The sequence below is a fragment of the Notothenia rossii genome (genome assembly GCF_949606895.1).
Source record: "Notothenia rossii genome assembly, chromosome: 3".
Taxonomy (NCBI): Eukaryota; Metazoa; Chordata; class Actinopteri; order Perciformes; family Nototheniidae; genus Notothenia; species Notothenia rossii.
Window position 1 is genome coordinate 44,142,055 of NC_136901.1, and position 12,500 is coordinate 44,154,554.

The 12,500-nt window shown below is 40.8% G+C and overlaps 3 protein-coding genes across 8 annotated transcripts in view; all 3 read right to left on the reverse strand.

Annotated features, from left to right (window-relative positions):
• Positions 1 to 1,001, reverse strand: part of rbm46 (RNA binding motif protein 46) — a 31,047-nt gene extending 30,046 nt beyond the window's left edge. For 2 of the 5 annotated variants that reach the window (XM_079669551.1, XM_079669554.1), the window contains exon 1: positions 768 to 938. In XM_079669551.1, the coding sequence (XP_079525677.1) occupies positions 768 to 786 (19 nt within the window). In that variant the 5' untranslated portion in view covers positions 787 to 938. Of the gene's footprint in view, positions 1 to 767 lie in introns of all 5 variants that reach the window. The other 3 variants (XM_079669552.1, XM_079669550.1, XM_079669553.1) reach the window with 3 other exon arrangements.
• A 1,790-nt stretch (positions 1,002 to 2,791) lies between these two features.
• On the reverse strand, positions 2,792 to 9,893 carry LOC307031950 (lecithin retinol acyltransferase-like). The gene is made up of 3 exons (XM_079669560.1): positions 8,956 to 9,893; positions 6,986 to 7,648; positions 2,792 to 3,815 (listed from the first exon to the last, which is right to left on the reverse strand). The coding sequence occupies exons 2-3, from the start codon at positions 7,625 to 7,627 to the stop codon at positions 3,663 to 3,665; spliced, it is 795 nt and encodes a 264-aa protein (XP_079525686.1). The 5' UTR covers positions 7,628 to 7,648; positions 8,956 to 9,893; the 3' UTR covers positions 2,792 to 3,662.
• Positions 9,894 to 10,039: 146 nt separating this feature from the next.
• LOC307031945 (uncharacterized protein) overlaps positions 10,040 to 12,500 on the reverse strand; it is a 22,379-nt gene continuing 19,918 nt past the window's right edge. For both annotated transcript variants that reach the window (XM_079669546.1, XM_079669545.1), the window contains exon 20: positions 10,040 to 12,500. This exon is cut by the window's right edge and continues 671 nt beyond it. The gene's annotated coding sequence lies outside the window, so the exon portion shown is untranslated.

Sequence of the window (12,500 nt, forward strand, 5' to 3'; positions counted from 1 at the left end):
GTGTGAGGGGCAGAACTGTGTGTGTAGGGTGACCAGGTGTCCCGCACTGTGCGGGACTGCACACACAGCATTTTTATTATTTGTCCCGCGTCCCACACATTGAGATTATGTCCCGCATTTGAGTGATAGTCGCGCAGAAAGGCCGGATCGGTTCGCTGACAGCCAGCACCGCCCTTTATTATTATATTGTCTAAACGGCATCATGTAAATTGCGCTGACAGGCGACACAGAGGTCCCCAACAACTCAGTAACGGTTTTCAAGGGGACAATATTTACTCAAATTGATGGATTTGGATGATGGGGTAAAATCGTGTCACAGGCTCTTTAAAGTCAATTAAGTACCTCAAAGTAGTACTCAAACACAGTACTTGAGTAAATGTACTTTTTACCACTGGATATGATTTAAAAATAGCAGTCCTTTTCACATTAATCAATTAAACCGAATCAGACATGTCGTTAGCTTGCTTTAGCTCATGTCTTTAATGTAGCTTAGCTGTTAGCTCCTACTAATGTATCTCTTATTTATTTGGACCGATGCTAACAGTGCAAATGCATTCATTAAACATCATAAAACTAATCAAACTTACTACTTAGTGATGTTTACGACATATTAAAGCAGTTATACGTCAACAAAACCACATTAAAAAGTAAAAAATTAGCATAGCAACATTAGCTGCTAATTTAACTATCATTTAAGCTAGCGGGTAAATCAACTATAAACTCTACCAACTGACGTTACGTATTTATTAGTTTAAATAAAGTCTTACCCGATCTGTCTGACGCCATTTGTTATTCACAGAGTTTACCCTCGATCAGAGACAGTTTATAGAAGATGTCACGATCTTAAATTTAAACTTTATAGCAAGAAATAAAAGATTTACCGAAAAACATTGATTGTCATGATGGCGCGCCGCTGAGAGCCAATCAGAGTGCTGCTCTGGGGCAAAGAAGGCGGGACTAAGGGTCAGAGCGTTCCCCTTGAATATAATAAAATAAATATAATTAAATTAAAACACACACACACACACAAACACGCGCACACACACACACACACACACACACACACACACACACACAAACACGCACACAACACACACACACACACACACAACACATACACAACAACGGCATCACCATGGCAACACGACGACCCAACACCAGCTTCCTCACCATCTTAGAACTGCAGAAGAAGGAGGAAGAGGAGGAGGAGTACTTTGCAATTGTCTATGCATTACATTAATGCACACATTATCTTCTTTGTTTTTAAATTACTGCACATATTTTATTCCATTCTATTTCAATCCTATATTTTAGTATCTATATATATATTTTTGTAATATAGTTTTCTCAAATACTTTTCTATGTGTGCTTTTACATTTTTGTAGTCAAATTCCTCGTACGTGTCAACCTACCTGGTGAAAACCTGATTCTGAATCTGATCAATATACTGGACATCGATTTTTTTTAATATATATCTTCAGACATCTCGACATAACATCGTTTTTTAGTTTTATTTTTATTTTTGGGTGATCTTTCTTTTTATACTTCTTTAACTGTGTTCACTGTAACTTGTATTATCTTTGCTTTTTAATGCCATTTTCTTAATGTCTTTCATTTTTGTAAAGCACTTTTGAGCTGCCTAGTCAGTTAGTCAGTCGTAAAGTCAGTATTGGGGTTACAGTCCCCTACGTGTGCCGTTTTGGTTTCAAAACCCTGGTTCACGGAGGATACCAAAAAAGTCCAACTTACTAATGTGCATTTAAAAATAAAAAAGAGGAAGTTTCGGGGAAAACTAAAAGGTACCATGGGGTCAGATTAGAGTTTTCCAAACGGGGGTTCGTTTAGCGAGAAACACTTGAAATAACTCAAGAACAAGTTAAACAAGAAAGTAGAAAGAAAGTGAGGACCTACACTTCAGATGGGTGTATCTCACACTGCGCTGTAACTTTAATTCATGTAGCTTTGCTTTTAAATTAGTGTTTCTAGATATCATTTTATAATATGTTTCTTTGTCTTTCATTTGTGTAAAGCACTTTGAATTGCCTTGTGTTGAAAGGTGCTGTATGAATACACTTGCCTCGCCTCGCCTTTATGTTTGCACCATGTACACGAAGACAAATTGCTATTTTTCTTGTTGATTAATTCATAATTAAATAGTTTGTTATCTACACAAATATATACATCTTCCATATTATTAAATGGAATATTTTATAATTCACAATTATTTTTTAAAGTGCATTTTTATCAATGAAAAGTCCATGTTATCATGGTATTACAAAGAACCACAGTGGTATTATTTACAATTCTAAAAGTGATTATCAGGGCTAAGTTTGGTTACAAAGAAAGTGAAAGTGGAAAATAATATATATATTTTCCGCTGTTAGTGTTGTTGTAGTTTCAACAGTCTGCCAGCAGGGGGCGCTAAAGGCCAACACATCACTGAGGAGTGTGATATTATTGTCATAGCATGATATTATATTTACTAACAATTATACATTTACATGCACATCAAAATATACATTAAAATGTCTGATAATATGTATTAATTCCTTATTCATTAGAAACAACAATATGTGGCAATAAATTAATTGTATTTCATGTTTTATTAGTATTCATACATATCTGTAAATGTGATTCTACAGTTTGACCCAAAGGTAATTATTATTTATTTTTAGAAATATTTTCTAAATGTGTAAAAAAAAAAAATTGTACAACAATCAGAGGAAGATTAATTACATTTTTTTACAAAAACATTAAATGAAGAATTTAAAGAATAAAAACAACCGAGGGATTAATCAAGTCCTTTTTCCTTTATTTACATAGAAAACAGGTATAAAGAGTTACAGCGTCTTAAAAAATAAATTCTGTACAAAGTTTTAAATGTTGGTCAACAGAGTATCTACAGATATATACAGAGCGGACAGGAAACCAGAGGAAGAGATTTTCTTTATGAAATCTTGAAAAAAGCTAATAATAAAATTCATTTACAGGTTTTTCAGGAGTAGAAAGCTAACATTGAATTGAGGCTTTTTAGATTTTAAGTTAAGGTTTTTTTACAGCTGTTTTTAAGGGTAAAAAATTCTATTGTCAAAATATAGCTTTGTTTTCTTTAAAAATCCCCAAAATGGATCTTTCTGGAGATGCAAAGTACATTTTTACAAAACAAATATATTCAGAATATTTGATATTTCACTAAAATGTTATTGAAAATATGAAAATATTTCAGAAAAATAAAAACAAAATCTGGAAACTGGAAAACCAACAATCGGGACCAGATCCTTCTGACGGTACGTATAAAAGTACACAAATATATTAAATATAAAAACAAATGACTGTTCGCTCTCACGCTGTGGTTTCCCGCCGGATATAGAGCTTCAGAAAAACTGAAATTATTGAACAATCTTTGGTCTTTTTGGGATAACGTCGGAGCCTTTAGTGATTTTAAACAACTGAGTTGTAATGCTAATGTTGCTAACGCTAACCATCTCCTTCTTCTTCTTCTTCTACGGTTGATTTGAGCTAAAAGGAAAGACTTCCTGTCAGAGCAGCACTTATTGTGAACGGTACGACAAGTGGGTCTCTTTGCAGACGACTCCCTCCTCCATATTTATTCATCATAATGATATTTATATGTATATATGTATATATGTTTATAACATCCTCTAGCTGACCATCCATAGGGTGAAGGGCACGAGGAGCGTTGGAGGAGCGGTGAAGAAGGAAATCCCGAAACAGGCCATGGAGAGGAGTCCGAGGAGCGCAGACAGCAAAATGTTCCTCTGATCCCGGATCAGAGACTTCAGCCACTCGCAGAACTGCAAAGAACAAGAGACATGATCAAAGAAAGTACGTTTGTTTACCTGCTGTTGTTCTTTCAGCACGAAGTGGGCAGAGCATGGAGGACACGGAGGAGATAACTCGGATTTATGGAGCTCTTATTCACTTTATTCTGCAGGTTTGCAAACTCCGTGCACTGTTGAAATGTGTATTCAAAGGAAACCCGTCTGCAGATATATTTATTATATAGCAATTGTCAAATATCAAAATAAGTCTGTTTTAAACATCCAAAAAGAAAGGGGTCCCGAAAAGGTTTTAAAATCTGCAGAAAAATAATGAATGTCCATTGAACAGCTGTTTAAAGGTCCCATGTCCATTTCTAGTGATTATGGTTCCATTGCTCAGGTCTAGAATACATTTACATTGTTCAATGTTCCAAACTCACATTGGGTTCTCTTACATTATTACTCTCTGTCCTACACGGCGCGTTGGAGCTCCTGTCCCCCTTCATAACACACAAGGGGACGGGTAACAACCAGAAAAGCATGACATGGGACCTTTAAAGGCATTACATGGCTCAAATTCACCCAGAAGACACTGGGGCTGACACTGGGGCAGGGGCAGACACTGGGGCAGACACTGGGGCAGACACTGGGGCTGACACAGGGGCAGACACTGGGGCTGACACTGGGGCTGACACTGGGGCAGACACTGGGGCTGACACTGGGGCAGACACAGGGGCTGACACTGGGGCAGACACTGGGGGCTGACACTGGGGCAGACACTGGGGCAGACACTGGGGCAGACACAGGGACAGACACTGGGGCTGACACTGGGGCAGGGGCAGACACTGGTGCAGACACTGGGGCAGACCATGGGGCAGACACTGGGGCAGACACTGGGACAGACACTGGGGCTGACACTGGGGCAGGGGCAGACACTGGTGCAGACACTGGGGCAGACCATGGGGCAGACACTGGGGCTGACACTGGGGTTGACACTGGGGCAGACACTGGGGCTGACACTGGGGCAGACACTGGAGCTGACACAGGGGCAGACACTGGGGCTGACACTGGGGCTGACACTGGGGCAGACACTGGGGCAGACACTGGGGAACCAGGGGAATTCATCCTGATTTAAAGAGCTCATTTTTCTCCCTGAGCTCCCGTCTGGTTTAAAAAGCAGGCATATAATTGGACGGTTGTTTATCTGACCCCGAGGACCCCGAAGAGCTCCCATATTTAGTTTAGAAAATGACAGGAAGTGAAACTGGATCGGGGAAAGTCTCCAGGTTTCACAGGAAAAGGTGGGAAAGAAGGTGAAGCATCTAAGCTGCTGCTCCTTCACAATAAAAGACGATACCGGGAGGCTTTTATTGTGAAGGAGACGCAGCAGGAAACTAAACAAGTGACGATTCACTCCAAATGTTCTGCAGGTTTTTTTCTTGTATTTTCCAAATATTTAAAGAATATTTTCCAGTTCTTTTCAGATTTATTTAATTTATTTTTACAATAGTTTTTAGATATTTTTCACATCATTTTACAATTTGTTTCAGACATTTTTTAGATATTTTTTGGCATCATTGTTGCGTTTCTTTGTGGTTGACATGTTGTCAGTTTGTCAACAGTTAATTCAAAGACCCTGGAGAGTCTATCAGGAGCGCTGTGAGGGTTCTTAAACCAGTTGCCGGGCAACTTTATAATCTCCCTCCTCCTCCTCATCCTCCTCTTCCTCCTCTTCCTCTTCTCTCTCTGAATGCCGCTCTTGTTCTCAGGATTTTCCGAGGAGCGACCCACATTTTCCCCTCGCTTAAAAAATTCACAAGGAAACCCCCAAGCTTAGAGAGGAGGAGGAGGAGGGGGAGGAGGAGGAGGAGGAAGAGGAGGAGGAAGGGCAGAGCTTTCACTTCACCTGAATGCCGAAAAGTGTCTCCTCTGCGTTCAGACCTTTTTGAACATGTTTGAACATAGTCCGTTTGCTTTGCTTCTCTTTCTCACACACTTCAAAGAGGATTTATTGAGTGTTTTAAACATTCTTTTTTTCATATTTGTGATATTTTTTAGGTTTGATTTTTTGCCTCATTTACTTTTTTAACATATTGTTGACATTTCACAGATTTTATTTTCTGCCTATTTTTAAACAAGTTTCATTTCGTTTTCACCAATTCTTGACTCTTAGGACGTCAGACTCTCTCCTCTCTCCTCTCTCCTCTCTCCTCGGGCCGCTTTGTTTCCTATTCCACAAACACTTGGATTCCCTTTCCTTCACACAGCCCCCTGAAACTAAAGAGTGTTTCTGCTGCAGACAGATAAACCCCTCACAGCATATTAAATACTACTTTGATGAACCGGAGCCGTTCCTCCGCTGCTTTTGAAAGTGTCTGAAGGAGCTCAGCTAAAGGCATGGAGGTGAAGGAGGAACAAGCAGAACGTTTGCAGGACAGAAAGATGCAAAGACGAAGACGTCCCTCTTTCTTCAGAAGTGACATCAGGATTAAAACTCGTCATTAAAACTCTAAAAAAACAAGGCTTTTCTCTTAATAATCTCCATGCAGAAAATAGTCCCTAACAAATAGAAACTAATCCAGCTACCGCGGAAAAACCTGAGGCTTTTGAACATGAAGGTCAACAGAACACTGAGAAGCAGAATGTTCTGGAAGTTGCTCTAATGCTTCTCTTCAGGAATGGCACTGATGGGTTTATATTTTGACATGTGTTGTTATGCTCTCATCTGTCTGCAGGACAAACTGCTCTGGCTCTGATTGGCTGCTGTGAGATCACAAAGAACAACCATGAGGTGAGTTTCCCCTCCACACGTAAAATCAACATCGAAGGGTCCTCCTGCTATGCGGCGCGTAAAAACGTGCCACCGTGCGTAAAGACCGATGATACATGACAAAGTGTCACTTAAATGAACCAGAAATGGTCAGGAGGACCTTTAGGTGCCAAGATGTCCGGCATGTTCCGTGAATTAAACTTCTTAAGGAATATCTTTGGAATGCACTGACTCCATTTAAAGTGTTACACATCCTCACCTGGCAGCAGAGCCAACGCTCAGTTGTGAAAATACAAAGAACGACCCTAAACTGTATTCCACCTCTGCGCGTAAAAGCGACATCAAAGCATCCTCCTGTAATCCCGTGCGTAAAAACCGCTCCACCGCATGCGTGAAATGTGCGTAATGGATGTAAAAGTGTGCCGCGTCTCACCCTGTCTGTCTGCAGGCTCTGCGCGGTCCCGTAGCGCGTGTACGTGACGAAGTGCTCGCAGTTGTTCCACAGCAGGCTGTAGGACACGGGGCCAACAAGCTTCTCCGCGCGCGCTGCCACCTCCTCCTGGGGCAGCGCGCACCGGCCCACCGCGCGGTCCATCGCGTTCAGCAGCATCGTGGCTCCGTAAGCGAAGTCCTCCACGGAGTCCACGCGCACCGTCGCGTGCTTGGAGAGGACCCCAAGCACCAGGCGCGTGTTGGTCACCATTTCGTGCAAGCGCTTGGGGTGCGCGCCCAGCAGCGGCAGAACGTCCGGGATCAGGTGCGCCACGCGGCCTTCGCCCAGGTAGATGCCGAAGTGCGTGAAGAGCGTGCGCGGGACCTCCAGAAGGTCCCCGCGCTGCAGCAGCCGCGTGGGGAGGGGCTCCTCACTCCGGCCCGCGCGCTCCTTGCGGGGGGGCGGCAGCAGGCTTGAGACCCTGAAGTGCGCGAGGAGGAAGAGTTTCTCCAGGAGGAAGGTGAGCATGTCCAACATGACTGAGAGAGGAGGAGAAGACGAAGAAGAGGTCCTCGCGCCTGAGTCCCTCTCTCTGAGCCGCGCTCCCCCTGGCGCGAGGCTTTGAGAGGGGGGGAGGAGCATTGTGACGTCACCAGAGACACTCTAATTGATGGGGGCATGAAGAGAGAGGAAAGTTTTCTGCAGAAACATTCAAGTTAATCTGATAGGATCTACTTTCAGCGGCGGATGAATCCACGTTATGGTGGCCTTCAGTCATAGTAATGAGTTATCAGAGGTGTGTGTGGGATAGAGTCAAATAAAAGTCCTTAAGTCGCACACACACACACACACACACACACACACACACACACACACACACACACACACACACACACACACACACACACACACACACACACACACACACACACACACACACACACCTATTAGTATTTAGTATATTCCTTCAATCAAAACATTTCTGCTGCAAATCTGGAGTGTTTTCAGGAGTTTTTAGGAAACAAAGGAGCTCTTTAGCCAAGAGGAAGACAAATACATCAGAGTGACGTCACTGTTTAACCAACAGGAGCTGCATCTGCAGTGTGTGTGTGTGTGTGTGTGTGTGTGTGTGTGTGTGTGTGCGCGTGTGTGTCTGTCTGTGTGGGTGTGTGTGTGTGTGTGTGTGCGCGCGTGCGTTTGTTTGTCTGTGATTGTGTGGTGTGTCTGTCTGTGTGGGTGTGTGTGTGTGTGTGTGTGTGTGTGTGTGTGCGTGTGCGTCTGTCTGTGCGTGCGTGTATGTGATTGTGTGTGTGTGTCTGTCTGGGTGTGTGTGTGTGTGTGTGTGTGTGTGTGTTTGTGTGTGTGTGTGTGTGTGTCTGTCTGTGCGTGCGTGTATGTGTATGTGTCTGTGTAGCCATTTGGTGGTTCTGGGGAAGATTAGATCTCAGCATTGCTCCATTTGACAGTTAACCACTCGCTGCAGAGTTCAAATAGTGTGTGTGTGTGTGTGTGTGTGTGTGTGTGTGTGTGTGTGTGTGTGTGTGTGTGTGTGTGTGTGTGTGTGTGTGTGTGTGTGTGTGTGTAACATTTGCTGAGGTGGAAATTATGAGTTATTTTGGTTGGCTTTGCGGTAGAAGTGTGTGTGTGTGTGTGAGAGAGTTCTTTTACATCATACTTTGTGAGGACTTGCTAGTGAAAACCATCTCAAAATGTGTAAATCTTGAATGTGTGGAAACTCTACTATTTCTTAAGTTAATAATACAATTAGTAAATAAGGTGGAAAATAAACACTGAAAAATATACAAACCATGTTAGTCAAATATGTTTTGAAATCTTCCAAATAATATTAATATAAAATTGAGGGAAACAGCGTCAAAAATTATTCTCCAAAAATGTGAAAAATAATCAGTAAAAACATCCCAAATGAAATGTGAGTGTGTGAAAAGAGGCATTCTGGGTAATTGACTGACTTTTAACTTCTTAATTCCTTTATTCTCCTGCTGCCTTTAAAGAGGAAGAGAAGAAGAAGATTTAGGAAGAGGATTAGGGGAAGATTATACACACAAACACACACACCCACCCACCCACCCACCCCCTGCTGAGGCTGCTGTTGAATGACTGAAAGATGATCTGTGTGTTGAATGAAGGTGATAGACAGCTGAGAGGAGCTTTAATTGATTGTGTGTGTGTGTGTGTGTGTGTGTGTGTGTGTGTGTGTGTGTGTGTGTGTGTGTGTGTGTGTGTGTATGCTCTCCAGCAGTTTAGGGGAGGGTCAGATGTTTGGAGGGTAAAGCTGCAGATTACTGGAGACAAACAGCTAAATTAGCATGAAGCTAACAGGTGAGGCTAAAGGGACAAAGAGGCTGTTGTGCTTTTTGAGTCTTTCCCCTCAAAAAATTGGATTTTAACATTTACTTCTGTATATATTTACATTTTTAAATATATCATTCCCGCGTCTCATTGTTTTTTTTACTTTGTTTGAATTGTTTTTGGTTTATCAAATGTATTTTTCCTCAGTTTTCTTTGCTTTAATGTATTGCCTATATTGTTAATATTAAAAACACAACACATCTATACAATTTTCCTAAACTCTAGTTGTGTTTTGATTAGTCGAAGCCTGTGTGTGTGTCCGTGTGTATGTGTGTGTGTCTGTGTGTGTGTTTACGTGTGTGTGTCCGTGTGTCTGTATGTATGTGTGCGTGCGTGCGTGCGTGCGTGTGTGTGTGTGTCTGTGTGTCTGTGTGACAGGAGATGAATAAAATAAGAATAATGAGAGATGAGATGTAATTTATCTCCCTTTATCCTTCATGACACGGCCGTGAATGTGTCGCACAAAGACATGACAAATGACACACACACACTTGTTCCCATGCTGTCTACATGTGTTGAATGTTAATCACAATCTTTCATCCACAGCGTGTCAGACTGAGACAGGAACTTTTTGTGGGAATAACACACACACAGGTTTCTGTATTTTTGCTGTCAACACCATTTGCTACTCAGCTCCCTGTGACAAAGACATGTTACTGGACACACACACACACACACACACACTTCATAAAAATACTATTTTTTATTAATCTCTTCAGTTTAGTATCTACAGAATCAAACAAGTCACTCGTCACATGCTTTTAGTGATTTTCTATCAAAGCAATTATTACACTTTCTTAATTAAAACAAAAAAACAAAATATGTGAACAATTATCAAATTAGCATTAGCAAACGGTAGCTAACAGTTTCCATTCATGTGTGATGAACTAACTCAAGTTTTAGAGAGATGTTTGATTGAAAATGAGAAACAGTGATAAAAAGTCAGTGGTTTGAATCCCTGGTGGACATTAAGCACCTTCAAGGTTTAATTACAGACATCTCCCAATGAGCAAGGCCCCAAACTGTTAGATATATCAATAAAAACATCACGCAAGCTCTTTGAAGACGTTTCAAGTGGGTTTATCTTTCTGTAAAAGATTGGACGTTTTGTTGTTACTTCTTATTACGTTCTGATAGCTATTTAGCAAGTAAAGATTAGCCATTTACCAATCAAAGTTAGCTATTTAGCTAGCGAACGTTGGCTATCTAGCTAGCGAATATTAGCTACTCAGCTAGTGAACATTAGCTATTTAGCTAGCAAATTCGAGCTATCTAGCTAGTAAAAATAAGTAATTTACCAATCAACATAGGCTATTTAGCTAGCCGACATTACCTATTTAGCTAGCGAACGTTAGCTATTAAAGCTAGTGAACATTAGCCATTTACCAATCACTTTTAATTATTTATCCACCCGTTACTCAAGCTAGCTAACGTTGGCTATGTATCTAACTAGCTTACCTTAGCTATCCATCTACATCCAACAAACTAGCTAGTAAACGTTAGCTATCTAGCTAGCTGTTGCAAAGTTTGTGTCTCTCGTGATTTAAATGAGGTATTATTGAACACCTGCAGTGCAGACCAGTGTCTTCTCTATTATTAATCTTAAATGAAGTCATTAAGAAGAGATTAACTGTAGCTGATAACATTTCTGAGGATTATCGGGATGAGGTTAGGAAGTTCGGACGGATATTTCAGGATCCTGGCTGATTCAACTTTCCCAAAACGCCAAAAGAAGGTGCTTAAAAAGTACTTCCCTAAACACCAGCATCCTACAGTTGTGTTCTTCTGGCTAATTACCGCTCCGTCTTGTAAACATTTCCCAGTAATCTTGAGCAATATGCCGAGCAGATGTGAATCCTTTCTGTCATCATTAAGACGTGAGTGTTCTTCCACATCTTTACAATGTATGCAAACAGGAAATGAGCCGCAGTCATTTCAACACGTCTCGTGACCACTTCAGTCTTTTGAATCACACTAAATGGATTCATACTGTTTTTATTGGTCTGATTTATATTTCTGCAGCTCTGGTTCCAATCCCCGTCTGGAAGGATCTGCATTTCTGTGGTTTTTATTGTCTTTGTACGTCTGTTAGTTGTTGTTGAAGGCAGAGCGTCTGATGTCTCAGCGTTTAAAGGACAACCAGCAGCATGAAATCAGATTTAAAAAACGCACATCAGATGTTCACTAAAACCCCCAAAAGAATACCATGCCTCATGTTTTCTGTATTACTCAATGTTTTTGTGTATAGAATGTCAGAAAAAGGTGAAAAATTGTTGAGGAAACTGGGATGGTGTTTTTAAATGTGCTGTTTGGTCGCTTTGATGTTATTTAAAATTGAGAAAATCTTCATATTTGAGCTGAAAGCAGCTTTTAAGGCACTTTTACTTTAATAATATATCAATTATTAAGATATTCATAGCGGTGATTGATAGGTTTCCTGTCAAGGAATTATCAATTAGTCAACTGCTGAAAAATGACATGAAAACTCTGCAAGTAATTGGAAACATTTCTGAATATAATGTGAAAAAAGGCTCAAAATAATATGAACACATTTCAGAAAATAATAAGAAAAAAGTCCATAAATTATATGAAATGTTTTAAAAAATAGTAAAACAATTCAAGTCTTTAAATAATAAGAAAGAAAAGTCTAAATATAGGAAAAATATTCAAAAATAATGTGAAATATTTCACCCAAACATTGTAATAATTGGGAAATCAAAATAAAAATATTCAAAAAAGGTAAAAACTTTCAAAATGTCCACAAAAATATAATTAATTTCTCATTAATCAAATAATTCTCCATGGCATGTTTTTTAATTGACTCAGCAGCTCCTCCAGGACTCAGGTTTAGGGTCCGGAGCCTCGGAGCTGATTTGTTCTCGGTCTGTTAGTGATTACGGATAAACAGCCGGAGTTCTTCGGGGAAACATTCCTGCGGCCGAGGAGTCGGGTCGCAGCGAGGTTCGATTCCTCTGAAGTCTCTTTTTACCTCCAGAGGAACAAAAAGCTCTGAGGAGGTCAGAGGTCAGGAACCCTCGAGCTGCTGCCGTTACCCCCAAATATCCCCCTCACCCATCGAAGAAAGGAACCCCTTTACTCGCTTTTAAAGGAAGGATACTCTAAGGGACAAATGTCTGAAGAAAAA

Coding starts and splice junctions, on each gene's coding strand:
- LOC307031950 (XM_079669560.1), bottom strand. CDS start 7,627: ATGCTCCTCCCCCCCTCTCAAAGCCTCGCGCCAGGGGGAGCGCGGCTC. Junction 3,816..6,985: donor AGAGCCTGCAGACAGACAGG/GTGAGACGCGGC, acceptor TGTTCTTTGCAG/TTCTGCGAGTGGCTGAAGTC.